The sequence below is a fragment of the Ceratotherium simum genome, chromosome 22 (genome assembly GCF_057802395.1).
Source record: "Ceratotherium simum simum isolate JZ-2026a chromosome 22, ASM5780239v1, whole genome shotgun sequence".
In the NCBI taxonomy this organism is placed as follows: domain Eukaryota; kingdom Metazoa; phylum Chordata; class Mammalia; order Perissodactyla; family Rhinocerotidae; genus Ceratotherium; species Ceratotherium simum.
The window spans coordinates 38,689,185-38,715,961 of record NC_141921.1 but is presented as its reverse complement, the minus strand read 5'-3'; the positions used below and the strand labels follow the sequence as shown (position 1 = coordinate 38,715,961).

Genomic DNA, 26,777 nt, shown 5'->3' with positions numbered 1-26,777 from the left:
GGCCTCCAGAACAGTTAGAGAATGAATTTCTGTTGTTCTAAGTCACCTAGTTTGTGGTAATTTCTTTATAAAGCTTTAAGAAACAAATACAAGAACTAATAAATTATCTTTAATATTTAAGCCTATTTGAATCTGCTATTTTGTTAATTTCAGCCAAAAGCAGTCTAACTGACATGCAGCTCCCCTCTCTCTCTCTCCTCTGGCTAAGAGGTGGACTCCACAGAAGGACAACCCCCCAGTAGGAGGCAGCCAGAGACCCTCCTGATCTTTACGTGGGGAAACGGAGCTGGGGTGGGGGCAGCATCAGATGCTCACGGACTCCAAGCAAAGGCATTAGGGGAGTTTATTTACAGACAAGTCACAGAAACCAGGCCCCACACAGGCTCTGGCCGGAAGACCCCAGACATATACATAGGTCCCAGCACCCATCGTCACCAGAGCCGTTCCCAGCGAGGCCCCTGCCAGAGGGACCACGAGTCAGGCCAGGTGGAGGGCATGGAAGGGAGAGGGCCCCAGTCCCTGCCAGATATCAGAGGTCACCTGTGTGGCCCCCCTGCCAGAGGAAGGAACTGCCCTCAGCCCTGAAGTGGGACATTGAGGAGCATGAGACCCTCTGGAGGGAACCCCCTCCTGTGTCCAGCCTGTGCCCTCGATGCCAGGCCACAGAACAGAAGTCTCAGCAGCAGAGGCTTGGGGCATGGAGACACGCAGGCCCCCTCCAGACCTGCCCAGGAGCCGGCCAGGGAGCTGGTGTCCCAGGCCACGGCTGCCCATCACGCGGGGGGCTCCCCCTGTTTGCTGGTGGCACTCGTGATCCGCTTGTTCTCCCGGAGGTTGCGGAGGCGGGCACTGAGGCTGCTGATCTCTTCCACGTAGGCCTGGGGCACCCACCCCTTCTCACCGTCTGCCAGGCGGACCCCCTCCAGCCAGCCTAGGGGCACATGGCCCAGGAGCAGCATCAGTGGCATCAAAGGGACACGAGGGCCAGGTCTGTGAGGGAATACCTAGGCCCTGATGCAAGCCTCGTCTGCACCCCTGGGGCCGAGGTGACATCATCTCAGCTTCTCTCAGCTTCAGGAAGGCCCCTGCCTCTAGCAGTCTTGTAGATAAACTTCAGACCTGTTTTTCCTGACATCCGCTAAGAAGGGTATTTCCCACTCTCCCCCGTCAGTCATTCTCGATCCTACCTCTTTACAAGCAGGAAGTTCCTCCTCTTGTCTAACTTGATCCCTGCATGCTGTGGTTGATCAACACTTGCATAACCTTTTCCTGTGATGTCTTAACCCTCTAGCTACCTCCTTCCCGCCCAGGCCCCATCAGGGAGGCCTCCCAGGGGACCCGTCTCACCGTCACTGGTCCGGGTCCTCACTGCCAGGATGTCAGTCTTCTCCAAGGTCAGCTCGTCCGGCTGCAATGCCTTGTATGTCCTGACACACTGAACCTGGGGGCGGTCTGAGAGCCCAAGGGAGAGTGAGGGGGTCCCCAAGGCAGGATGGGGGGGCAGTAGGAGGAAGTAAGGGGGTGGGAGGGTGGTCGCTGCTGTTTCTTTTCCTCTGCCCCTCCCTCTGCCCACCCTGGCCACTCTTCTCTCTTCCCCTAAACACAAGCCCTAGGTGAATCCAGTGTCTCCCGGCTTCGGTGACTGCTCCTGTGCCCAGGGCTCTTGCCTCCCCAGCTCAGTCCAACACCTTGCCCCTGACCTCCAGGCCAACGTCCAGCTGCCCCCAGACACCCCCACAAAACAGTCACAGCCCCTTCATATGCCCCCTGATGCTACTCTGGTGCTCCCTCCAGTCCACCCTTCTCAGCTGGGATTCAGGCCACATCACTCCCCCGTTTATAACCCTCCAGGGCTTCCCACTCCTCTTACAATAAAATCCAAAGTCCTCTCTCAGCCTACAAAGCCCTGCATGGTCTGGGGTTGCCCCCTTGCTAACCTCCTCTCCTTCCCTCCCCTCTTTCCCCTCTCTCCCTTACTCATGAAGCTCAGACACACTGGTCACCCTGCTGTTCCTCAAAGACTCTAAGCTCCTCCTGCCCCAGGGCGTTTGCACTGGCTGTTCCTCCTTCCAGGAATGCTCTTCCCCAGATCTTTTCATGGCTGCCCCTCCCTATTCTTCAGGGGCCTTCCCTGACCACCTCTTTGGAGTGGGAAGCTCACTTTCCAGCCCAAACAGGACTCTTAGCACAAGCCAGAGAATGTGCTCCAGTCCAGGCCCTCAGCTCTTTCCATCACACTCGGTGGGCTGGTGGTATCAGGAAACCACAGGCTTTGGGGCCAGACCCGTCTTGAATCCCAGCTCTGCCACTTATTGGCTGTGTGACTTTGGGCAAGTTACTTAACATTTCTGAACCTCAGTTTTCTTAGATGTGAAAAATGAGTCTACCTAATAGGGTTGCCATGAGGATTAAGTCAAGTAAACACATACACAAAGCCCCTAGCACTGAGCCTGACACATGGCAGGTACTGGGTAGAAAAGAGTTCTCTTCCTTCCCCTTCATTAGCTCAGCCCTAACTCCTCTGCTCAGGACCCTTCAATAGCTACCTAGTACCCACTACACCAAGGTCCTCTATGACTGGGCTGCAGCCTGGCTTGCCAGCCTCATCTCACACCCAAAGAAGAAGCCTCTATATCAACAGAGCAGATCCCTCACCTGCCTCCACGGCCACGGCCACCACCCCACACCCCACGGCCAACCGCTTCCTGTCCTCTCTGCCACTGATGCAAAGATAGAGCCAGACCTGGCTTCCGTCCCAGCTCTGCCACTGACTAGCTGGGTGACCCCGGACAGGTCACCTCACCTCTCTGCATCTCTGTTTTCTAACTCGCGAATGAGCTTCTGCGGGGATGAAAGGGGAGGAGAGGAAAGGCTTTGCCACGCCCAGGGAGCGGCCTGTGTGCATGAGGTCGGCTGTCCTGTGTAAATCCTGCCCATCTTTCAAGGTCCCGCAGAGCCGCCCCTGGCTGCCCCAGGCCAGTTGGTGTCTCTCTCTGCTAGCCGTGCTGGCAACGTGGCACCCAGGATTGCAGGAAACGCGGAGAGCAATGAGGTACCCAGCCCAGGGGACGAGGGCTTAGCGGCAGCGGGGGTGGGCAGGCTGCTACCTTCTCCCTCGCTGATGACCAGCCTGTCCTCCTGGGGGCTGGAGGGGCACATGGCCGAGATCCACCGCTGCTTCTCACTTCTAGGAAGGGAAGGCTGAGTTGTCACAACCTGCAAAGTGCGGTCTCCCGGGGCCCGGATGGTGCGAGCAGGGCTGGGAGAAGGGGCTGTGATGTCCAGACCCGGGCCCCAGGTCATGTCTCCCCCACCCCAGGGCCCACCCCACAGCCCTGTTCCCAAACCTGTGCCCCGCCCAGCTCTGCACATAGGAACAGAGCAGGCCCAACACCCCTGGATGCCAGCTCTGCCCACGTGCTGCCTTATGCCACCCTCCTGAAGCCAGAGAGGAAGGCCTTGTGCCCGCCTGGGGGGCCCTGTCTCCCCACCCCCAGGCCCACTCACTCCGTCCGGGCGCGTAGCAGGAACTGGTGCTTCGCGTGCTGCCCGTGGAGGAGCTGCAGGAGGAACACGTGGCCGGGGATGCCCTGGAGCTTCAGGCTCAGGCCCCTCACCTGCAGCTCGGCCATCGTGGCGTGGACAAACACAGCAAACTTCCCGAGCCTGAGGGCCAGGGAGCGAGGTCAGCCCGGCCCGCCGGGCTCCCAGCCCCCACCCTCAGGGCCAGGCGAGCTCTGACTGGAAGGCAGAAGGGGTCGTCCGCCCCTCGAGCACCCTCCTCAAGGAAACCTGGCTGCGCGGGACACCACCTCCCTGGCAGCCAGCAAATTCCCCCAAAGGAATCGGGAGCTCCATTCCTGCCAGCTCACCCACAGAGGCGGAGAGGAAGACCAGCCCCCGCCCCCAGGCGTGCTTTCAGCTTCTCTCTGAGCCTCTCCACCGAGCCCTGTTCTTTTTTTTTTTTTTTTGTGAGGAAGATCAGCCCCGAGTTAACATCCATACCAATCCCCCTCTTTTTGCTGAGGAAGACTGGCCCTGGGCTAACATCCGTGCCCATCTTCCTCCACTTTATGTGGGATGCCACCACAGCATGGCCTGACAAGCGGTGCATTGGTGCGCACCCGGGATCCGAACCCGGGTCACCGGCAGCGGAGCGCGCGCACTTAACCGCTACGCCACGGGGCCGGCCCTTGTTCTTTTTTTTTTTTTTTTTTTTTTTTTGAGGAGATCAGCCCTGTGCTAACATCTGCCAATCCTCTTTTTTTTTTTTTTTTTTTTGCTGAGGAAGACTGGCCCTGGGCTAACATCCGTGCCCATCTTCCTCCACTTTATATGGGACGCTGCCACAGCATGGCTTGCCAAGCGGTGCGTCAGTGCACGCCCGGGATCCAAACCTGCGAACCCCAGGCCGCTGCAGCGGAGCACACGCACTGAACCCCTTGCACCACCGGGCCAGCCCCGAGCCCTGTTCTAAAGAGCCCACGAGGGCCGGCCCCGTGGCTTAGCGGTTAAGTGCGCGCGCTCCGCTGCTGGCGGCCCAGGTTCGGATCCCGGGCGTGCACCGACGCACCGCTTCTCCGGCCATGCTGAGGCCGCGTCCCACATGCAGCAACTAGAAGGATGTGCAGCTACAACATACAACTATCTACTGGGGCTTTGGGGAAAAATAAATAAATAAATAAAATCTTAAAGAGCCCACGAGGTAGCAACTCTGATGAGATCTCTGGACTGTTCAGTGTCTGACTCTCGAACTGGTCTAGAATCTGAACTTTGTCTCCTGTTTGCCACTGTGTCCCAGTGCTTGACACTGCCTGGCCCACAATTTGGTTTCAACAAACACCTGGGGGAAGGATGGGTGGGTGGGTCGAGGATGGTCCATAGGTTCCTTCATCTTCACCCATCAGAGGGACCGGTACAGAACAGGGGTTCAGTGATGCTTTATTGAATGAATGAATAAATCAGGAATAAACTGTTCTCATAGCATAAGATGTCCATCCTTCATCCCATCCAGCCATAAGGCTTACCTCATTCAGGACATCTTCTCCTTCATCCCAAACTTACAATAGTCACAGCTAATTCTGAGTGAGTGTTCACTGTGGCTAAGCTCTGGGCTAAGCTCTTTTCATGCATTATTCTCACATTGAACCTCCCTATGTGGTAGTCTGTATTTTACAGAGAGAAGACAGGAGAGTACAGTAGTTAAGAGCCTGCGGGGGCCGGCCCGGTGGTGCAAGCGGTTAAGTGCACGCGCTCCGCTGCGGCGGCCCGGGGTTTGCCGGTTCGGATCCCGGGTGTACACTAACACACCGCTTGTCAAGCCATGCTATAGCGGCATCTCATATAAAGTGGAGGAAGATGGGCATGGAAGTTAGCCCAGGGCCAGTCTTCCTCAGCAAAAAGAGGAGGATTGGCAGATGTCAGCTCAGGGCCGATCTTCCTCAAAAAAAAAAAAAAAAAAGAGCCTGGGATCCGGCATCTGGCCTGGCCTCCTCCTGGCTCCTGCACTTACTAGCGCCATGATCTTGAGACTAACAAGGGAGCCGACTTCCCAGGGAGAAGTTTAGAGGCGTAAAGGGAATAATCCACGAGCATGCCTGGCACAGAACAGGCGCTCAGTAAATGTTGGCTATTATCATTATGACCCAGGTGAGCTGGGGCTCCAGGGCTGTGCTCTGGATCTCGGCTCTAATTGGCTTAAGCTCAGAGCAGCTTCAAGTCTTCAGCAGACAGTCCAGCCCTTGGTTCTCAAGGATCTGGAAGATGTACTTGCCTTGAATTTCTGCCTTTTCTGTGGGAGCCTCCAAGGTTCAGAATACCATGGCAGCAGAGCCTGCCACAGGCTAGCGCCCCCAGGCCCAGTGATGGACTGGCTGTGAGCCCACTGGTGGGGAAGAAGGGAGCCCAGCTCCAATCTACCTCCTCCCACCCTGCCCCGACTCACTCCTTCCGCCGGGAGAGCAGCAAGCAGTCATTGAAGAGGTGCAGGTAGACCGCCTTGCTGGACAGCTTCAGCTTGGCGGGGGGTGCGGCGGGCAGTGGCGCCAGCTCCACCAGCTCCCCATGCCGAACCAGCCAGCGGGCCTGAGAGATCAGTGGGAAGATCTGGGAGGAAGGAGGAGGACAGGTCGGGCCCAGGGCAGCAGGCAGAAAGCACAGGACAGGGGATGGGAGGGTGGCAGTGATGAACCGGCCTGCAGCCCCCAGGAAAGGAGGGGACACAGCTGCCCCTTTGTGTGCCGTCCCGCCAGCTGCGGGCACGCACCTTGCCCTCGAAGTGGATCTTCTTGCTCAGGTGGATGAGCTCCTCTGTCCTCTTCATGGACTGCACGCTGGCGTTGCACTCTTGCACCAGCTGGGGAGGCCGTGCAGGGTCACCTGCAGCCCCCAACCTCCGCTCCCAGAACCCAGCCTCAGACTCCCACCTGGGGACCAGGGACTCTGAAGGCCGGGCTCTTTTGGAGACACAGTGGGGTTCTGGGGAGGCCCTCAGGAGCCCGACAGCCCCTGCCCTACCGAGCTCACCTCCTTGAGTGCGTTGAAGGCTTTGGTGGCCATGTCTTCATCTTCAGAGCCCTGCGCTGTCCGCTTCAGGATGTTCTAGAGGGTGGGGTCGGCACAATGAGGCAGGCTGTGACCTCCCCCCATGACCCTGCCCATCCATGGGTGCCCAGAAGGGGCTGCAGAGGGCGCGGCAGCATCTCCCTCTCCCAGCCCTCACCGCAGCCTGTGCCCTCCAGGTACCTCCACCAGCATCTTGAGGCGGGTGATCCTCTGAAACGGCAGGATGAGGAAGGAGGTGAGGGGCAGACGCTGGCACACGGGAGACTCCTCCAGACGAGCCAGGATGCCAGGGAACTTGGGGTTCTCCAGGCTGGAGAATTGGGAGGGGTCTGGGGTCACAGGTGGGCCTGAATTCCTGGATGCACGACCCCAGCCGCTCCATTGGTTCTGCAGGTGCCTTCTCAGATTCCTCAGGTCCTTCCTGCCCCCTGGGGTTGGGTCTAGCCTTATCCTAGTCACGGAGCTCCTTTCAGGAACCCCTCCCCTCCCGGGTCACCATTCCTCACCCAGTCCTCTGCTCCTACTCCTGCCTGAGACCCCCTCTATCGTCCCCCCCTTCTGAGCTCCCAGCCCTACAGCAGGCGCTGGTAGGTGCGCTCCTGGTAGGCCTGGTTGGTGACGTAGGGCAGGTAGACGCGGCGGAAGGCCGGGCAGTGGTGCAACACAACGTCACACACGCTGAAGCGCAGGACATCCGCCTCCAGCCGCTGCTCCAGGTCTTGCAGGAACCTGAGGGGTCAGCGAGGGGTCAGGGCCAGGGCAAGACCCCAGACCTGGGAGCCCGGCCAATCGCAGGCTCGGTTCCCACGCCCTGCCCCCACAGGCCAGCTCACTCCCTCACCTCTCGCTGGTGCTCTTGACCTCGGGCAGTTTGGAGAACAGCCACTGCTTGTCCTGCGCCCCCAGACACTCGCTCAGCTCAGCCGAGGCTAAGAAGTGGCCCACGGCCACCGAGAGGCTGTGGATGTACGAGGCCTCGGACGTGATCAGCTCAAACTTGGCCTGAGCGGGGGTGGACGCGGGGTTGAAAGGGCCCAGCCAGCCCACTCCGGACAGCCTTGCCTCTCATATCCCCCCATGCAGCCCCGGACACCAGTTGCTAAGACACAGCCGCACCCCATGCCCCGCCCCTTCTCTAGCCTCACCCCAGATCTGGTGCCAGGCGGGGTTCGAGGACCCACCTCCTGCCGCGCGCAATTGTTCAAACCCAACTAGAGCCCTCGATTGCGCTCCCAGCTCCGCCAATCGGCCGGCCCTAGTCATTCCACGGCCCTGCCCCTCCCGGGGTGCGTCTTTCCTTAGCCCGGCTCTCCCGCTGACCGCGCCCCTGCCCTTGGCCCCGCCTGGCCACGCCCCCACCACGCATTGTCACGCCCGGTGGCTCCGCCTCTCCCCTGTCCTTGCTGTCAGAGATCCCACCTCGGCCGCCCGCCCGATTCCGCCCCTCCTCTGGCCCCGCCCTATCCTAGGCCCCGCCCCTTCGTCCCGCTTCTCCGCTAGCCTTCGGCTCCTCGGCTTCTCCGTCCTCGGCTGCAGCCAGCCCCCCCTTGTCAGGTCCTTCCGCGATGACAGTCCCGCTGCCCCCGCCCTCCGGTGGTCCGCCTTCCCCGCTGGGTCCCAAGCCCACCTCCTGCAGTTTTCAGTCCCACTGGCCTGGTACCCTCGTGGTCCGGGTCCCGGCTCAGTCCCGAGACCACGTACTCCTGGCCCCGCCCCTTCTGTTGCCCCACCCGCTCTGGGCCCCAGGACCACCTCCCCGGGCTTGCAGCCCCGCTGGCGCCGCCCCGCCAGGCCCCAGCGCCCACCTCCTGCAGTTTGCAGTCGCGCAGGCTCAGCGTGGCCAGGACGCCGCTGCCGCGCACGTCGGGGATGTCCTGCCACAGCGAGAAGGTGGAGCCTCGCGCCGAGCGCTGCGCCCGGAAGGAGCTGCTCGGCGAGAGGTTGGCGCGCGGCGGCCCGGGCCCCTCCTCTGCGCCCTCCGCCTCGTCCCCCGGGCCCTCCTCCTCGCGCTGCTGCCGCCGCAGTTCGCGGGCGCTGGCCACGTCGCTGTATTCCTGGTAGAGGACGGCTGGGCGGGCACAGGGGCGGGGAGGGCCGTGGGGCGCTCGCCAGCCCGACCCCGCTCCTCCCCTGCTCCCCCAGAGCCCGCCTCACTTAACAAGCCTTTCCGACGGTTCGGATAGCGGGACACAGGGAATTCATTCATTCACTCATTCCACAAACACTGCTTGAGCACCAGCTGCGTGCCAGCCCTGTGCTAGACACTGAGAATTCAGTCCTCTCCCTCTCACACCATCCCTACCTCTCTACTCTCCAAACCCTAGTTGCCCAGTCCCCCCAGCCTTCCTCCGTGACCTCCTCTCACGTACAGGTGAGGAGGAACCGTGACTGGCGCCGCTCGCTAGCGCTCCGGGAACCCAGAGCTGGCTCTTCTTGCGTGTCCAGCCTGGGAAAGGGAGAGTGTCAGGGCCTCTACGTCAGCACCCCGCCTCGGACCCGAGCCCTGGGTGGGAGGTGGTACCTGGGCTCAGGCCAGCCGCCGTGGTCCCCGCTCGCGTCAACCGGGGCTGGCGTCGCCATACCGTTCACTCTCACTTCTACACTGCGCGACTCCCTTCCACACACTTTCCCTGGAGAGGGTAAGAGCTGAGGGTGAGTGGCCCCAGAGTGGCGCTGGGCACCAGGGCGACACACTCTAGCTGACCAGCACCCAGTCTCAGGTGTCCAGTGGGTGGGCCGTGCCCCAACCCGCATCTGGCTCATGAGCTGCTCTTAGGGCCCAGGGGAGGATATGGTACCTTCCCGAGCTGCTCCAGTGCCTGACCCTGTGGTCAGTGCCCTGGCTGCCGAAATCCGCCCCAGACGCAGAGAAGAGTGCAGCCGGGTCATCAGCTCAGAGGCTGAGAAGCGCCTCCGCTCAGGCCCCTCGAGGCCCACGCGGGTGGGCCCAGACAGCTCCAGCTGCCGAGGCTCCTCTGTGCTCCGGGCTTGCTCTGCCGCCTGGCCAGGCTCCAGGAACACAGCATGGGCCTCCAGGCTGCCAGGGGCCTCTTCACGCTGGTACACCCGCATCTTGCGCCCTGCAGGGAGGGGAGGTGAGAGCACAGGCTGGCATCCACTGGGGTCTCACCCCACCTTCTCCCTGCTGCCACCCTGTGGCCCTGAGCATCTGGGGGACATGCCCAAAGGAAAGGCCAATGTTTTTGCCAGGATCTGGTCCCCAGAGAAAGGGATCAACAAGAGGGGTAGAGAGAGCAGTGCTGGACTGCAGTGGGGAAAGGGCCAGGTGCCCAGGACAGCCACTCACTTGCTGTGTAAGCTCAGACAAGTCGCTTGTCTTCCCTGAGCTCCAGTTCCCTTATCACTAAAATCTACCACTTGTCCTGCCTGTTTGGGGAACTCTGGAGCTTAAGAGTCCTAAAAGAGCCACCCAGCCTCTCCCCTATCCACCCCACTGGGCCACCACCCCCTCACCCAGAGTGACTCACAGGCTGACTTCTTCTCCGAGCCATGGCTGGCCCGGCGCTGCGGCTGTGGGTGCTGGGGACTCCAGGGTCCCTCCAGAGCTGGGGGCTGGGCACTAGGACAGTGTGGCCAGCTGCCAGCCCTGCTGGGCCGCATCCCCCCACTGGTGGAGATCTTGGTGTCTGGGCCTCCTGGGGATGGTGGCCATAGCAGCCCTTGGAGAGGAGCAGGGGTCCCCAGGGACCAGCGGCTGCCAGGAGCCCGCAGCTCCTCTGGCGCAACGGGGAAGAGATCCAGACACACAGGGCTTGGGGGCTGCAGGGTGGGCAATTCCGCAAAGGACAGACTCTCCTGCTGGCACACGGCTACTGGGTGGCAGGCAGTGCTAGGTGGCCCAGCCAGGTGGGACTGGAGGGTGGCAGGTGGCCCACAGTCCATTCCTCCTTTGCTCTGCCACCCACCTGGGCCTGCGGGGGAGAAGGTATCAAAGCCAGACACAGGACAGCAGACCTGGCCAGTGAGCCGTCATGTCCTGGAGGCCTGGACAAACGCTTGTGTACACATGTGTACACACATCTGTACAAGCACACTCACACCCCTAATTATAGTAGTACTAGCTAATACTTAACACTTACTGAATGACAGGCCAAGTGCTTTATACATATTATCTCATTTAATCCTCATGGCAACCCTGAGTTGATGCTATTATTATCCCCATTTTATAGGAGAGGAAAGTGAGGCACAGATGTCGTTACTTGGTAAATGGTGGAGCCAGGATTCAAACCCAGGCAGTCTAGCTCCTGAATCCACACTTTTAACCACCTTGTACATTTTCTAACTCTCACTGACATACAATCAGACATACAGATACATACATTGCCACACAAATCCATGTATGTTCCATGCACACACACACACACACACCACACACATTTTCTCCCAAGTACACACTTGACATACACACTTTCACAGATACACTCAGACATTTCAAATTCACAGGCTCACACATTCACACACACTTTTTTACACAACAATATACAGTCACACACTTTTTCACACACACACTGATCCATCAGATATTTACATATCCACTTTCTCACACTCACGCACCAGGATGCAGACAAACACACAGACCCAGAAGTCCTTGCTTTGGTCTTCCCCAACCTCCCCTCCCATGCCCAGCATTGCAGCTTTCAGCACTGAGTGGTGCCCACACCCATGCCAAGCTGGCTGGGAGGGTCACAGACTGGCAGGCGGGCCACCACCTAGATCAGGCTGGGCCCTCCCAGGAGAAGGGCAGGGAGGTGCCCCAGCCCCCCAGCTTGGGGTGAGAGAGGGGTTCTTCCCTACCCAGCTCCCAGTCCTGGGATCAGGCCAGGCTAAAGGATCCTCTCTGGGTAGGAAGTCATCCCCAGGGAGCCTGCCGGAGCCTCAGGACAGGCCTAATGATCGAGGGGTCCGAGTGCCCACAGCCCTTGCCCCGTGGCCCTTGCTAGATGCCCTCCTGCAGCCCCTCACCTCTCCAGCCGAGGCCCACTGCAGATGTTGTTTGGCTGCTCCGGCGGGGGAAGCCCTCTCTCTGCCCAGCTGGCTGGGGGAGATCCCACCCAGACAAAGAGTTTGATTCATCAAACCCTGTGGTGAGGCAAGCGGGCAGAGAGGGAGGAGGCAGGCAGCAGGCTGGGCGGGGGCCTACCCTAGCCTGGCCTCGCTACGGGCAGGCCGGGCAGCACGGACCCCCCGAGGCCCCCTGGGCCAAAGGGGCAATGCCCAGCCTGGCAGGGCCAGGAGACCCAGGAGACAGAGACTGAGAGACTGAGAGATAGAGACCTAGAGACCTTTTAGGCAGCAACTCAGAAACCGAGACCCCAAAGCACTCAAAACCAGAAAACCACAGATGCTGAGACATTCAGGGACCCAGACATGGAGACAGAGAGACAGAGACATTGACAATTTCAGACAGACCAGACACTCAGAGACAGAGGTGAAGCCCAGAAAAACCCAGGGAGACAGATGGACAAACACTTTGTGCCCTGCTGGGTTGCCAATCTAGTGGGGGAGCCGAAAACAAAAACAGCCATAATCCCCGTTGGCAGGAGCCAAGCCAGAGGAACCATCAGAGTAGAGAGCTGGGCTCAGCTCAACCTGGGCATTCCAGGAAGGCTTCCTGAAGGGAGCAATAGCTAACCATTCAGCCGAAATACCCAGGGACCCAGTGCACATAGGTAAGGAGAAAGCCCTGGCCTGAGAGAAACAGTGACTGTCTCAGAGACCCTGGGAGACAGGGAGGGAGGAGAGGACCCAGGGGAGGACGGCTGGGTCTGTGACTGGGCCCCACTCTCTGCACAGCCCCTCGGAGAAGCCGAGCAAAGTCAAGAAGAGTTGCTTCCCCTGCTCTCTTCATCCCCTTCCTGGTGTGTGTGCCTGTGGGTGGGGGGTATTGGCTGCTCCTAAGGGACAATTACTCCTTCAGGCCCTCCCCTCAGGGACAGCTGTAGCTTATACCTTAAACTTCTGACCATCTGAGCAAGTCTCTCAGTTTCCTCATCTGGTTAATAGGATGGTCATCCCAACTTCATAAGCTAATATGAGAATTAATGATAATGCATATAGAGCACCTAGCTCTCAGTGGGAGCTTTGTAGTTGATAGTGATTCTTCGGAGTATTATTATTAGTCTTTCTCTAGTCAGGGGGATGGCTTGGGCAGTTACAGACATGGGGAAATTGAGGCAGAGGATGAGGCACACCCTACTTTGTAGGAGCACGTGGCAGGAGACACAGGGGACCACTGCCCACCAGACAGGCCTCTCTCTCTCCAGGAGTCAGAAGTCCTCAACACAGAAGTCCCATTTGCTTCTGTGGGCACACACGTGCAAGAATACACACATGCCCCTGCTCCCTTGTCTTCTGTGAGATTCTCTCCATTTGGGTTCTGGAAGCCCCTGGAGGGCAGGGAGGAACCTCCTCACCCTTGTCAGTTGCAGAAGTAAATGAGCAAAAATATGGAACCCTTGGGGCAGGAACAGCTCCTATGAAAGCCTCAGAGGAGAAGGCTGGGTGAATGTCCTGGGAGGGGGTGGTGGAAGGCTTTCTGGGGAGATGTGGTTGAAGGCAGGTCCCTAGGGGGAAAGTCAGAAGCAAGTCAGCCTCCACCTCTATCCAGGCCAGGGGGCAATGGGAATGACCCATCTAGCTGGGATGCCAGCCCTGTGGCCTTCCGGGGATGTGGCCCACTCAACCTCAATGCTGGGGATCAAGGAGGGGCGAGCTGTGTTCATATTGTATGTAGCTCATGTCTGCTTGAAAAAAAACCTCAAGAAGAGAACTGGCCCCAGGTAGCAGGGATATGACCTGCCCAAGACATGATCACAGGATACTCCAGTCCCACTAGGCAAGGGTCATTCTGGAACCTACAGCAGAAAACCCCTGCCAAGGTTCAAGGCCCAGTGTTGACACTGACCAGCTGTGTGGCCTTAGGCAAGGCAGAGCCTGTCCCTGGGCCTCAGTGTCCCCTGTAAAGTAGACCCTAAGGGCCCTCCTGGCTGCCCTCTAGGAAACCTGTGACATCATGAGTGTCTCTGCAGGCCGAGAAGGATGGGCAGGGGCCAAGGAGGGTCCCATCCAGTGGGCACTGCTAATCACATGGACAATGGGCCCACTTGGCAAGGCTGGCAGAGAGGGTCCCTGGACACTACCATGGTCCAGGGGAAGCCTCCTGTGCCCAGCTGTTCCCTGCCCCCTCCCTGGTGCCCCTTGCCCTGCTGCCCAGAGAAGCGTCCTGCCAGGGCCCCTCTGCCCCTTAAGGGACAAAGCCAAGTGGGAGGTCATGGCCAGAAAGGGGATCCAGGCCAAGCAGGCTGCAGAGCCCCAGGAGGCCATAAGTGGGTGGGGGTGGGAGCCAGGATCAGAGGCCAGGCAGGCAGCACAAAGGACTCCCTCGGGAAGACTGGCGGGAGGAGGATGGGGCTGCTGGCAGCCGGATGGGGCCCTACCTCAGCCAGGGAGCTCCGTCCGACCTCCGGCAAGGTCCAGGACTCCAGACCACCCTGGGGGCTCTGGGGTTGCAGCCAGGTCCTCAGGGGGCGATGTCAGCATGGCCCCTAAGCCGGGCAATGCAAGCTCCTGGGTATTGTGTGGGGCGCGGAGGGGGGAGGCGAAGGTGGAGGGAACCTTGCAGGCAGGCAGGCGGGCGGCTGTCTCAACGTGCCTGCTCCCCACCCCCCTTCCCCAGAACCGGTTTGGCCAGTCTGGGGTACAAGAGGGGGGCTGGAACAATGGGAGTCCTATGCCCAGGAGAGGCTCAGAAGGACCCCAGACCGACGTCCTAAAGATGAGGGAGGCACTGCTTTTCCTCCCAGGAGACAGGTCACTCCTCTTCTGGACCTTCCCAAATGTGAGACATGCACAGGGGGCTCTTTGGGGCTGGGGAGCATCCTGCGAGCTTCATAGAAAACCTCCCAAGTCCTGGGCTCCTCAGAGACCCTGAGAACTCCACAGTGTGCTGACCGCCTCTGAGCCAGCTATAGCATCTATAAAACGGGAATACTCATCTCTACGATTGTGAGACGGAAATCATGCAAGTCGGTGATGTGACGCATCTGGCATCATCCTGGCCAGCCCTTCCAGCATCACCACTCCTCCTGAATGACCCATCCTCCCTTGCTGCCTAGAATGATCCACCTCACCATTTCCAACGGCCTCCTCTACCAGGAAGCCTTCCCAGACTCTAGTCCACACCAAATGAGCCCTCAACAAACCAATTCAAATAGCCCAAGTAGAACCAGCCTCCCGGAAGGAGGGCTACTCTGTTCCTGGTATGCAATCTTCCCAAGGCTGTGAAAGGGGAAGCTGCTTTCTCTCTAATATTACCTACTGTTTATTTGAGCATTCGGTAATTGTCAGGCATTTAGTATTAATATTAATATGTACACAAATACTAATATTCATGTTGCTAATAACTCTTATTGTACACTCACTATGTGCCAGGCACTGTTCTGAGCACTTCACACCTATTTGTTCATGTAATCTCCCACGACCCTACGAGGTAGATGCTGTTACTGCTCCCACTCATCAGATGAGGCCATGAAGCTTGCACAGGTTAGGTCGTGGGCATTATCCCATTTAAATCTCTCATCAGCTCTATGAAGTCCCTATCTTACAGACGATGAAATTGAGGTTCAAGGGATTAAATAACTTGCCCAAGGTCACACAGCTAATGAGTCAGAATTAATATTCAAATCCAGGTCTGTCTGGCTCCACCACAACCTGCGTCCTTAACCACTGCTCAGTACTGCCTCATCAGATTTTGGGGAGGATCTGGTGAAAAGTGCGTGAAAGTCCACTGGGAGGTGTCTCAGCTGACCTAACTAAATCCTGTTATTATTATTATTTTGTGTGTGTGTGTGAGGAAGATTAGCCCTGAGCTAACATCCGTTGCCAATCCTCCTCTTTTTGCTGAGGAAGATTGGCCCTGGGCTACCATCCGTGCCCATCTTCCTCTACTTTATGTGGGACGCTGCCACAGCATGGCTTGACAAGTGGTGCATCGGTGCACACCTGGGATCCGAACCTGCGAACCCCGGGCTGCAGGCTGCCACAGTGGAGCGCGCACACTTAACCGCTACGCCACTGGGCCAGCCTCAACCCTGTTGTTATTATTATTCAGACACTACAGGCCTTGATGAACATATGGCGCAAGGGATCCAGGGCCCAGACCCCAATGAATTTTCTGCTACCAACTGGTGACCATTCCATTCAGAGAGATTAGGTCCCTGCTAATCCCTCATATCCAGTTTGGCCCCCCAGAACATCGTCAGGTAATGAAGAGACATTGCACATGTGTGGGGGTCCAGGTGTCCATGGAGAGGTGCAAGCTGGGGTGCAGAGAGAAGTTTATTGTCAGCACTGCACAAGGGCAGGAGATGGGGAACAGGGAGAGGGCGGCAATGCAGGACTAGGGGTCCTCAGAGAACTCTAATCCTCCCTCTCTTCCCAGCTCCAGGGCGGCCGTGGGGCCGCTGGCCAAGGTACCGCTCAGACCCCTAGCCAGAAGCAGAGGACCCCAATCGAAGGAGCATCCTGGGGGACCTAGGGTCCTGGAAGGGCAGTCCTGGCTCACTCGCCCCTGCGTCCTGGGCTCCGGGGACAACGCCCCTGCTGCAGTGGACAGAAAACACGGCTTGGTCAGGCAGAGCTCTGGCCCTCCAGAGCAGAAGCGACTCTTTTGGGATTAATGTAAAAGAGGGGCGTGGCGTGGGCGGAGTTTCTTGAAGGGCGGGGCCAGGCAATAAATAGAGGGAATCCAGCCAATCCTCCCTCTGGGCGAGGCCAAACCAGAGGGCGGGGCAAGAAAGCTGACCTAAGGCCTCGGGCGGGTCTAGGGGGCGTGGTCAGGGGTGGGGCCAGTGTCCGCGGGCCGTGCTGACAGAGAGCAGCGCCTCCCGGTTGACCGCCAGCGCCTGCTTGGCCAAGGTAGCGCCCGCGCTTTATCTTGGTGGCCAGTCCGGCTGGCACGCCGGGCACGAGCCAGGCGATGAGGCACAAGAAGAACACCACGTGCTGGGGAGAAGGCGGGCCAAAGAGAAGGATTGCCTCAGCAATCTTAATTTATGGAGCGCTGACTAAATGCAAGGCAGTATTTGAGGGTTTTCCGGTTATTCATTCATTTAATCCTCACAACAGTTCTAGGCGGTGAGTACAATTACTACGCCTATTTTACGGGTGAAGAAACCACAGCATATAAAAGTTGTCATATGCCCAAAGACACAGAGGTATAATTCGAACCCCTTAACACTAGGGATCCTGTTATAGGTAGGGCTAGAGAACGACGATCTTGAGCAAAGCTGGAGGGAGCATGCTTCCTTTCCTTCCTCCAGGTCTGTTGCCAAGAGATAATAATATTAGTAGTGTAGTGATGTTAATTCATCGAGCACCTACGATGTGCGAGGCACTGCGCAAGCGCTTGACACTGAATCTTCATAACAACCCTATGAAATAAATCTTATTCTATAATATATCCCGGGTTACAGCGGGTCGGCGGCAGAGCCTGAACTTGAACTCAGGTCTGTCCGACGCGCAGATGGCTGAGCCTACCTCGAAGGCGATGAGGAAGCCCAGACGCACAGCCAGCAACTTCCAGTGAAAGAGGGTGAGGTTCTCCTGCGCGTCGAGAAAGGCTTGTACCTGGGTTGCGGGGAGCGCGGGGTCCTGCGAAGCTCTCGACTCGGCGCCGGGCACTCCCGCTCCTCCCCGCCCTTGAGCCCGGCCCTGCCCCCTCAGCACTTACGCCCAGCCAGCTCTGCCCACCAGTCCGCCCCCCAGACTCAGCTTCCGGCCCTCCCAGCTAGGCCCCGCCTATCCCTCCCACAGGCTCGCCGCCCCGCCTCCAAATTCCAGGGCCCCGCCCCTCCTAGACAGGCCCCTCCCCTCCCAGCTAGGCCCCGCCCCACCTCTCCCGCAAGCTCACTGCCCTGCCTCCAGATTCAGCACCCCGCCCCTCCCAGCAGGCCCCGCCCCTCCCAGACAGGTCTCTCCCCTCCCAGCTATGCCCCGCCCCACCTCTCCCGCAGGCTCACCGCCCCACCTCCAGACCCGGTCCCTCCCAGACAGGCCCCACCCCAACCAAGCTCAGCGCCCCTTCCCTCCCAGACGGTCCCGCCCCCTCCTCGCCCCGCCCCGCGCCTGGCGGGTGCAGGGCGTGTGGTTGCCCTGAGCAAGGTACGCAGGAGGTGTGGGCGCCGGCGTGAAGCTAACATAGCCGCGCAGGTGGCTGTGCTGCTCGTGCCGGTACAGGAGACGCAGCAGGAAGTCCGACGTGAAGGCGATGAGGAAAGCCTGCAGGGCAAGAGGGCCTTTAGGGCCCAGTCTCCAACTCACCCCCACCTGGGCCCAAACCCACTCCGCAGGCAAAATTAGCCTGCACCCGGGATCGTAGCCCTCTGCCCCTATTTCCCAATCTCTGACCCTGAATTCCTGCCTCAGCCCCCATTTCCCCATTCCTGAGCCTCCTTCCCAGTCTCTGACCTCCATTTCCCCTTTGACCCTGTATTACCCTTCTTTGCCCCAAACTCACATTCACGATGACTGAAAGGTGGGCCATGGCCTCAAGCAGGAGCAGCCAGATCCCAATGCCCTGTGCCTGCTCAGCCACTGGCAGCCGGTACTCACACACGAACTTATGGGCATCCGGTCAGATTTCCACCCAGTTGTTGATCAGAGCAAACAGGGCCACCAGTGTGAAGGCCACCACAAAGATGGTGATGAACCCAAACTGCAGCACTGGGAGGTAGGGAATGTCAGGCTGAGGTCACCTCCCTTGCTGAGCCAAGCCACCAGGAACCCCACTGGGGCTGGTACCGCTGGGCCACTGCTCACCCATCTCCAGGTATTCATCAAACAGGTCCTCACACTTGATAAGCCCATATTCCTCCTCCCAGCACCCCAGCTCCTGCGTGATCTGGGTGTCCCACCGACTGCCACCAGGCCTTCAGCTTCCTGGACCAGGAGCTAGGGAAACCAAACAATGCCATTTCTATCCTCCCCACATCCCTTAGAGATAGGCACCATGATCATTCTCACTTTACAGATGAGGAAACGGACACTCAAAGACCTTGCCCAAGGCTTCCCAAATTGTGAGTGGTGCAGCCAGAGTCAAATCCAGTCTGTTGGACTCTAGAGTCCAGTGCTCTTAACTCTGTGCTCCCTGTGTGGTCATTCTTGGTCTCTGGACCCCCCTCCCCTCCCCAAAAGAATAATAGAAAGCCCTCCTCTTTCTTGTTCAGCATCTCATTTAATCCTCTCAACTCTTTTGGAATGATGTTATTGTCCCCATTTTACAGGCGAGGAAATTAAGGCTTAGAAAGAAGCAAAGCCACAGAGCTTACAAGAGGCAGAGCTAGGACTTGTACCCCTGTCTCCTGACTCTCAGTCAAGAGGGTTTCTGCTTCGCTCTCATAAAAACCCTCCCCACAGCCTGACTAGGCCCACCCCTGTGCCCCGACCCCAGCTCCTGCACTCATGGCAGAATGAACACCATGTTGCTGACCAGCTCTTTGCCCACCATGATAATGAAGAGCTGCTGAGCGAGCTCAAGGAGGCAGCCGCCAGGGCCACACTGTGGTTGGCAGACACAGGGCACCTCGCTCAGGGCTTAGGGCCTGAACATGGGTGGCCCCGCCTCCTGCCAGAGCATGGAGCTGGCCCCCTGCTCCTTGGAGGCCCCAGAGGCAGATCCTGTCCCTGCCAGACCTGAGGGTATGATGACCCCTACCTCCCCCAGGAGCTGGCCACCTGGATGTACTCACATCCTCGTTCTGCATGGCATGCCGAGCAGCATGCCATACTGACCAGGGTACCCCACAAACCTGTAGGCCCACTGCATCTGTTGGCAATGTTCTCTCCCTCTCTGGAGCCTGGCCCCAGCTAAACTCCATGCTGAGGCTGACCCCCTCTCCCAACTCTGCTCCTGATCCTCTGGCCTCCCACCCGCTGAGAGTGAACTTGGGTGACAGGGCTGCCGGGAGGTCTTGCCCCCCCGCCCCCACTAACCCCAAAGGGCTATGTTGCCAAGGGCCTGTCAGGGCCATGGCCCACATCTACTGCTCACTCCATGAGAAGCCAATGGGGTATTTCTGGCCCAGGAAGAGGGAGTCATGCTGCTAGGTTGAAGGTTCTTTTTTTTTTTTTTTTTGTGAGGAAGATCAGCCCTGAGCTAACATCCATGCTAATCCTCCTCTTTTTGCTGAGGAAGACCAGCTCTGAGCTAGCATCTATTGCCAATCCTCCTCCTTTTTTTCCCCAAAGCCCCAGTAGATAGTTGTATGTTATAGTTTCACATCCTTCTAGTTGCTGTATGTGGGACGCGGCCTCAGCACGGCCAGAGAAGCGGTATGTCAGTGCGCGCCCGGGATCCGAACCCGGGCCACCAGTAGTGGAGCGCGCGCACTTAACCACTAAGCCACGGGGCCAGCCCTAGGGTGCAGGTTCTTTTGGTGATTCTCCCTCCCATTCCTGCCAAATGACAATGGCAATTACCCAGTAATACCACCTCCTGGGAATCTAGCCCTTTAGGACTCCTAACCAGTCCTCGTTAAAAACTGGAAGCTCTTGGAGGAAAAGACTAGCTCTGGCTCATTTCTGTGTCCCCAGCGTCCAGTCCAGGGCACTCAGCAGGAAGGCCATCACAAAAGATGGGGATAAACCCAAACTGCATCTTTGGGAGGTGAGGGTGTCAGGCCTGGGGCACCCAGTGAGGGCTGAGTGAATGAATGAATGCAAGTGTTAGAGTTTCACATCCACCCAATGATGTGTTGGTATGTTACGGTTGAGAAAATTGAAGCCCAGGGAAATCAAGGACCAGCTTCGGTCAACAGCAAGACCTTGGCAGAGGCAAATCTGGAGGCTCAAGGATGCTGCCTTGAGCAGGCTCAAGGCCCGCTCTGCTGGGCCATTTTATTGGGAGGCAACATTCTTGGGGGTGGGGGGTCCTCACCTGCCTTTGAAGAATACCATATAGAAGGGAGAGGAGTAGAAATTGACGAACTGGAAGATGAAGACTTTGAAAGTGAAGGCATCTTCATGGAGGGTCTGGGTTCTGTGCATCTCTGGTCACTGTTCTATTGGATGCAAGAGAGCAGGCGCAGCCCATCGGGGCAGCCCTTATGCTCCTGTCCTCAACCCACCTTCCTCTAATGCCAGCCATGCTCCCCTGGCCACCCTCATCTGAGAATGGCTGAGCAGACTGGGGACATCAAGGCGGGAGCTGCAGGCTCTGAGGTGCAGGGAGCCCTGCCCCAGGGCTCCCAGTTCTCCACTGATTCCAGGACACCCCTGCAATACCCTGCCCTCACTCACCCCACCTGTGAGCTGCTCAGCCAGCATAGACCTGGCCCAAGAGGAGGATCAGCACCAGGTTGAGCACAGTGCTGCTGATGTCGGCAATGTTGCCAGCCCAGGCAGAGTGACGGCCATTATCTGGAGCCCAGCCACGTGGAGCGGTGGAAGGAACCTGAGGATGCCCACATTGGGCGTGGAGCCTGAAACAGGGCTTCCGCCCTCTGTTGCCCCAAGGGGCACTCACTTGGGTCATGAGCACAGGGTTGCCCACGTGGAACATTGCAATGCTGACGATGCTGTGGTAAATGATGACAGACACCAGGAAAATCATCTCCACGCACAGCTGGGGGCCAGCAGGGAGAGCTGTCACAGCTGGAGGGCAGGCCACCAGGGTCCCAGCCCACCCTGGAGGGGACGGTCCTTCCAGAGCAAGGGCCCAAAGCCCCCTCACCATGACGAGGATGGCTGCAGAGCTGGTGAGTAGGCAAGGAATGCGGTTGTGGGGTGAGAAGTAGGGCTCCTTCAGGCCTGTCAGGGGTTCTGGGCCATCTGCTGGGCTAGGGCAGCAAACTCTGGACGTGGGCACTCCTGTCAGAGGGGGCAAAAGAAATGTGTATCCGGGGGCCCAAGAGGCTGGGTGTCATGACCCTGGGGTGGGGGAAGCCCCCTCCTTTTCCTGCCTGCACAGGGGGCCCTGGAAGTGCCGGGATGAGGTCTGATTCATTTTTGTTTCCGCAGGGCCTTCTCCCCCAGGGCCTGGCTAAGAGCCTGTGGATGGACAGATGGGTGGATAAACAGGTGGGTAGACAGAGAAGTAAACAACAAACGGATGTCTTGTGGGAGAGGGCAGGATAGACTGATGGATGGGTGGGCAGTAGGTGGACAGACGGGTGGGTAAACTGGACAAACAACTGGCAAATCTGTATAAGTGGGTGCACACATGGATGGGTAGATGGGCAGATGGGTGGATGGATGTACGGATGGCTAGGTGTGGGAGCAGATGAGAGAGTAGTTGGATGGATGATGGACAGGAGGATGGATGGGTGGACGAGTAGATGGGTGGATATATTAGTTTATTCTCTAACTATTAACTGACTGCACATGACTCTGCAGTAGATACTGGATATGCCATGGTGAACACACTAGACAAGGCCTGACCCCTAATGGAGTTTACAGTCTAGTTGGGGAGACAGACATTAAACAAATGAACACAAATATGTAATTGTGAATAAGTCCTATGAAGGAAAATTGTTTTTCAGGGATGGTCATTCTGAGGAAATGACATTTTAGCTGAGACCTAAAAGATACTCAGGTGCTAAGTAAGGAGAGGGGTGGAGGGGAAGCATTTGTTGGTGGAGGGGGCAGTGTGTACAAAGGCAGGGCCACGCCTTGGGTCACATGTGGTGTATACTGTACTACTCTAGGAGGCACCATTCACATTGACTGTGTTACCTCAATGTTCCCTTTCTGCTTTCAGTCCTCCAAAATCTGTTTAACCAACCAATACCTTATATTAAATTCTCTCTGTTGAAATGTCTAGTCTGGATTCTATTTTCCTGTCAGCTCTAACTGTTGGATGAATTAAATGACGGATGGTTGAACAGATGGATAAGTGGAGAGATAGATTAGTGATTCACAGGTTCATTCAACAAACATTTATTGAGCACCTTCTATATGGTAGGGACTGTTCTGGGCCCTGGGGATACAGCAACATCACATACAAGGTCCCTGCTCTCATGAGCTCACATTCTAGTGGCAAAGGACAGACAACAAACCAAGAAAATATAATGATAAATGCTGTGATGAAAGTAAAACCGTGTGAGGGAGCCTCTCTGGATTGGGTGGTCAAGGAAGGCCTCTCTAAGAAGGTGACATATAAGTTGGGATCTGAATGACAAGACGTAGGCCATATAAAGTCTGGAGGAAGAGGATTCTAGCAGAGAACAGCCAGTGCTAGGGCCTTGGCGTAGAAATGACCTTGTACTATTCAAGAAACAGCAAGGAGCCAGTGGGGCCAATGGAGGAGAACTAGGCAGAAGCCAGATCACACAGGGCCCTGTAGGTGGCCATTCCATCTGAGGATCCACTGGAAGGTTTTGAGTAGGATAATGCAGGATGTGATTTGTGTTTTCAAAAGAATGCTCTGGCAGCTGAGAAAGGATTAAGTGGGGTAAACACAGGAGCAAGGAGACCTGTTGGGGGGCTGCTGCAGTGATCCAGGTGAGAGAATGATGGCCTAGACTGGACAGTGGCAGTGGAGCTAGAGAGAAGCAAACAGATTCAGAATCAATGATTAGATGTTTGGATAGATAGGTGGTTGGGCTGGCTGGGTTGGTGAGTGGAATGCTTCTCCCCTTCTTCCCCATTCCAAGCAGGGTTTCTCTTTGAGACCCTAAATGTCCCAATGTTTAACCTCACCAAAACTTCTAACATCCTGATGTCAGGGGAGGGTGGAAAAGTGACCCAGGAAAAGTGTGGGGAGGAGCCAGATTTGGATCCTGGGATGTTGGACCCCAAAGTCTGAGCTCTTCCCAGCATACCTTGTGGCCTCTGAGAACTCTGGGAAGTGGAGTTCTGGGCCTGGAGGGCTGAGCTGGGCATCACCTCCTCTTCCTGGAAGTCACTGCAGTCCCAGTGATGGACCAAGGTGATGCTCTTGTGCTTCCAGTGCTCCAGGAAGGCCATGGCCCAGAAGGACATGAAGATGCTGAAGAACACAGGCCCTGGATGGCCAAAGAGGTACCCCAGCAGTGAGGGAGGGAGAGAGGGCACACTGCAGGGCACAGCTCAGCACTGCCTTCCCAGCAGCCAGGCCCAGGTGCTGGGTGCCCAACACCTACCCACCCATTCCCTTGCTCTCTTCCCTGGCTCACCTTGGCCATGGGGCAGATCTTGGAAATATTCCACATGGCACGGGTGTCACGGTGTGGGCACATGAGGAAGGCACCCCCGCTGGCACAGATCTCTTCCCTATAAGCAAAGGGTGCCCATCCCGGGAGGGTCTATCCTCAACCAGCTGGTCAACCTGGCCCACCCAGCCCACACCCCCAACCTCCCCCAACACAGCAACTCGTGCTGGTGTGTTAGTGCCTATGGTGACCAGACCAGAGATAAAGACCAGGGTGCCCACAAGGGCAGCAGGCAGCAGCCAGGCTGTGTAGAAGCCTGAAGGGGTGACAGAAAGCTCGTGAGCCCCCATCTCTGTACTCGACCCCAGCTTCCAGCCCCCACTCATAGTGCTATCACCTAGCCAGGCAAAGTAGATGGCCACCTTCTCCCCAAAGTACTCTCGTACGTGGTCCAGGGGCTGGTACTTGTGCCAGCATCCCTGGTGGGCCCAGTATAAGTACAGCAATTGGCAAGGGTTGAAGTCTGCACCAGGCACCTGGTACCTCGCAGTGGGCCGTAGGGAGATGAAAGGAGGGAGGGCTGCAGGGAAGTCCCAGAATTCTCTCCTGATGCCCCGGCGGCAGGAGAGAGCTGAGCCAGGGACATCTCTACCTCATGCAGTGGGAAGGCTGCAGTATAGACTCCCTTGGCTAGCAGATGGGCAATGCCCATCTCTGTGCGTTTCTGCTTCCCGTGGACTGTGCGGGTCAGGATCTCTGCCACTTGCCAGGGAGAATCCTGGCGTCAGCTCCGCCCCCTTAAGGTCCAGCTGGACCCTCCCCAGGCAGTTGTCTCACCACGAGGTGCCTCTGCGTGTTGGAGAAGTAGGAGTCGTGGGAATCGCTGCCCAGGAATCTGTGAGCAGAGCAGGGGTCAGAAGCCGAGCTCTCTGCCCAATACGAGACCTAACACAACGGGAGTGCGGAAGCTCTAGACTGGGGACAGAAGGATGAGACAGGTCAGCTACTAAAACTAGAGAGCCCATCTACACACAAAGCTCAGCCTGGGCTTGATGTGTTCCAGCCAGGTGAGCATCTGAAGGGAACTGAACGGGAGGGAATGAGGGACCGGGAGCCGCTAGGACACGGCCTGGATCCCAGAATGCGGAAAGTACAGGCCAGAGGCTTAAAGAGAGTTAGGCAGTAGTTGCCTCTCTGGCAAACCCAGGAGGAGCAAACGAGCCCTGATTGGGCTAAGCCTGCTGCTGGCGCCCCGCCCCTCAGCGGAAGGCCCCGCCCTGCCCCACTTGTCCAGCTCAGAGCGGCAGAAGGTGCACGTGCAGAAGTCCAGCATGTGTTGCTGTAAAGGGTTGCGCAGGCGCAGGCGACGCAGCAGCTCCGCCGAGCGGTCGGAGTCCGAGTTGGGTCGGGCCTGAGGGTAGAGAGCAGGTAAGACTCCTGGGGAGTCCGGCACGTGGGGAGACTCTGCTCCCAGGCTGACCCCGCCCCAGCCCATCCCTCCCACCTGCGGCGGCGCGCGCAGGCTCAGTTCCTCCGCGTAGAACACTAGCAACTCCCAGGGCGCGCTCAGCTTGGCGAAGTGCACCGCGCGGGCGCGGGCGCGGGCGCAGCTCTCTGTGGCACTGCGTTCCTGGGGGGCGGGGTCTCCAGGTGGGCCAGAGCCCGGAGCCCCTCCCCTCGTGATCCTGGCCGGGGGTGACAGATCCCGTTGAGGGGGCGGGTCCTTGCCGCCTTCAAAAGCGCTTTGACATGCGTTGCCTCGTTTGAAATTCAAACGAGGAGGGAACTAGCACCCCCATTTTACATTACGTGGACATAGACTCTGAGTAGGCCGGCGTCATACAGTAGTGCTTTTTCCCAATTATTGGGCCCATCCAGTGTGCCAGGCCCTGGGCTGAGCGCTTATACACACTGCGCCCATTTAATCATCACAGCCCCTCTATGGGGCTGACACTACGGTAAAGCCTACTTTACAGATGGGGTGCTGAGGTCGCTTGCGCAGGTCACAGAGCTAGTTAGGGGAGCCCGCGCTCGGCCTGTGGGACGGAGCCCGCGCAGCCCGCCCCCGCCGCGCTCACCTCCTCGAGGAGCTGCCCGGCCGCGCGGAGGTTCCGCTGGAACTTATGGCGCCAGCGCCACCGCAGGAGTCGCTGCCGCTCGGCCCACCGTGCGGGGTCGCAGCGTCTCCTCCCACAGGAGCACGAAGTCTGTCCCATCGCGGGGGCGAGAGGGCAGTTAGGAAGGGTCTGCCCCTCCCTGTCCCACTTCCATCCTGGGTGGGGAGCGGGGGGCTGGGTTTATCAGTCCCACTAAAGCCAAAATTAAATAGTTTGCACTGCAACCACAGGGATTGGGGTTGCTTCGAAGGAGGAACTACCCATTGCAAGTAATGGATGAGATGCCGCGGGATTCCTCGCGGAGGGCAGAGAGGATTTAAGGGAGGGACCGTGGGTTGCTTACTCTGGCTGAGGTAGGGGCAAGAGTCTTGTCTGGCCGAAGTCTCACCGATTTTCGTTTTCCCGTCGCGGAAAAAGGTGCCCCTGGAGTCTGGGGCATAAATGTTGCCGCAAGCCGCGCAGACACGGTCGTCGTCCGGGTCCTTGTCCTCAGCGCCATCGCCGTCGATGCAACAGGACGAGAGCGAGGGTGAGAGGACCCGGGCGCAATGCAGGTGCCGGCAGCTTCTCCACCGGCGGCGCTGGGCCGCCCCTCCCTCAGCTCACCAGCCCGCCCACCCTCGGCTAAACATAAAGCGCAACCATGGAGGCGCTGTCGGCGCGATCTGCGACCCTTCTCCCTCCCCTTCCCCCTCCCCTTCACCCGCTCTCAGCCCAGGAACCACCAGCACTACCCTAATAACAACAAGGGCAAAGGGAACAGCCAACGTTTATTGGGCCCTTAACTTGGCGCCTGGCACGGTGCTAAACGTTTAGGCGCATTTACTTCTTACAACTCAAAGAAGTGGGTGCTACTGTTATCTCCATTTTACAGATGAACACGGGAATTAAAGTGAACAGTCCAAAGTCCAAGTTCTCCTTTACCTTCCTTCTGGACCACCCCCCAAGC

At 58.0% G+C, this 26,777-nt stretch overlaps 3 protein-coding genes across 8 annotated transcripts; all 3 read right to left on the bottom strand.

The window, feature by feature from the left end:
- Positions 1-326: 326 nt before the first annotated feature.
- Positions 327-17,302, bottom strand: ARHGEF19 (Rho guanine nucleotide exchange factor 19). Of its 5 annotated transcripts, none has more exons than XM_087446740.1 (16): positions 17,122-17,302; positions 10,053-10,496; positions 9,363-9,644; positions 9,086-9,194; positions 8,934-9,010; positions 8,370-8,632; positions 7,406-7,566; positions 7,141-7,293; positions 6,745-6,874; positions 6,526-6,600; positions 6,266-6,355; positions 5,945-6,105; positions 3,508-3,666; positions 3,108-3,187; positions 1,348-1,452; positions 327-931 (listed from the first exon to the last, which is right to left on the bottom strand). In XM_087446740.1, exons 2-16 carry the CDS (start codon positions 10,465-10,467, stop codon positions 774-776), a joined length of 2,418 nt encoding a protein of 805 aa, XP_087302866.1. In that variant the 5' UTR covers positions 10,468-10,496; positions 17,122-17,302; the 3' UTR covers positions 327-773. The 5 variants fall into 5 exon arrangements, with proteins under 5 accessions (XP_087302866.1, XP_087302864.1, XP_087302867.1 ...); XM_087446738.1 differs by lacking the exon at positions 17,122-17,302 and adding an exon at positions 14,022-17,113; XM_087446741.1 differs by lacking the exon at positions 17,122-17,302 and adding an exon at positions 11,548-11,719.
- Positions 16,071-24,423, bottom strand: LOC101388062 (anoctamin-7-like). Its single transcript, XM_087445758.1, is given in 14 exon segments — positions 16,071-16,185; positions 16,388-16,587; positions 17,122-17,282; positions 17,679-17,862; positions 18,101-18,306; positions 18,403-18,512; positions 20,709-20,767; positions 20,912-20,986; positions 21,116-21,205; positions 21,314-21,423; positions 21,426-21,450; positions 23,467-23,585; positions 23,968-24,190; positions 24,364-24,423. Coding segments are annotated over 14 exon segments (1,737 nt in total).
- Positions 22,503-26,327, bottom strand: LOC147914139 (uncharacterized). Of its 2 annotated transcripts, none has more exons than XM_087446749.1 (7): positions 26,172-26,327; positions 25,790-25,918; positions 25,216-25,341; positions 24,364-25,122; positions 23,736-23,832; positions 23,403-23,585; positions 22,503-23,122 (listed from the first exon to the last, which is right to left on the bottom strand). In XM_087446749.1, the coding sequence occupies exons 1-4, from the start codon at positions 26,325-26,327 to the stop codon at positions 24,877-24,879; spliced, it is 657 nt and encodes a 218-aa protein (XP_087302875.1). In that variant the 3' UTR covers positions 22,503-23,122; positions 23,403-23,585; positions 23,736-23,832; positions 24,364-24,876. The 2 variants fall into 2 exon arrangements, with proteins under 2 accessions (XP_087302875.1, XP_087302876.1); XM_087446750.1 differs by having other exon boundaries at positions 26,217-26,327.
- Positions 26,328-26,777: the final 450 nt, after the last annotated feature.

Excerpts from the sequence above, each read along its gene's own strand:
- ARHGEF19 (XM_087446740.1), bottom strand. The coding sequence starts at position 10,467 with ATGGACTGTGGGCCACCTGCCACCCTCCAGTCCCACCTGGCTGGGCCA. Across the intron at positions 6,356-6,525 it reads CCTTCAACGCACTCAAGGAG|CTGGTGCAAGAGTGCAACGC; the intron begins GTGAGCTCGGTA and ends CGGCCTCCCCAG. Across the intron at positions 6,106-6,265 it reads AGATCCACTTCGAGGGCAAG|ATCTTCCCACTGATCTCTCA; the intron begins GTGCGTGCCCGC and ends CCTTCCTCCCAG.
- LOC147914139 (XM_087446749.1), bottom strand. The coding sequence starts at position 26,327 with ATGGCGCTGAGGACAAGGACCCGGACGACGACCGTGTCTGCGCGGCTT. Across the intron at positions 25,919-26,171 it reads TTGCCCCTACCTCAGCCAGA|ACTTCGTGCTCCTGTGGGAG; the intron begins GTAAGCAACCCA and ends GCGATGGGACAG. Across the intron at positions 25,123-25,215 it reads GCCTGCGCGCGCCGCCGCAG|GCCCGACCCAACTCGGACTC; the intron begins GTGGGAGGGATG and ends CTCTACCCTCAG.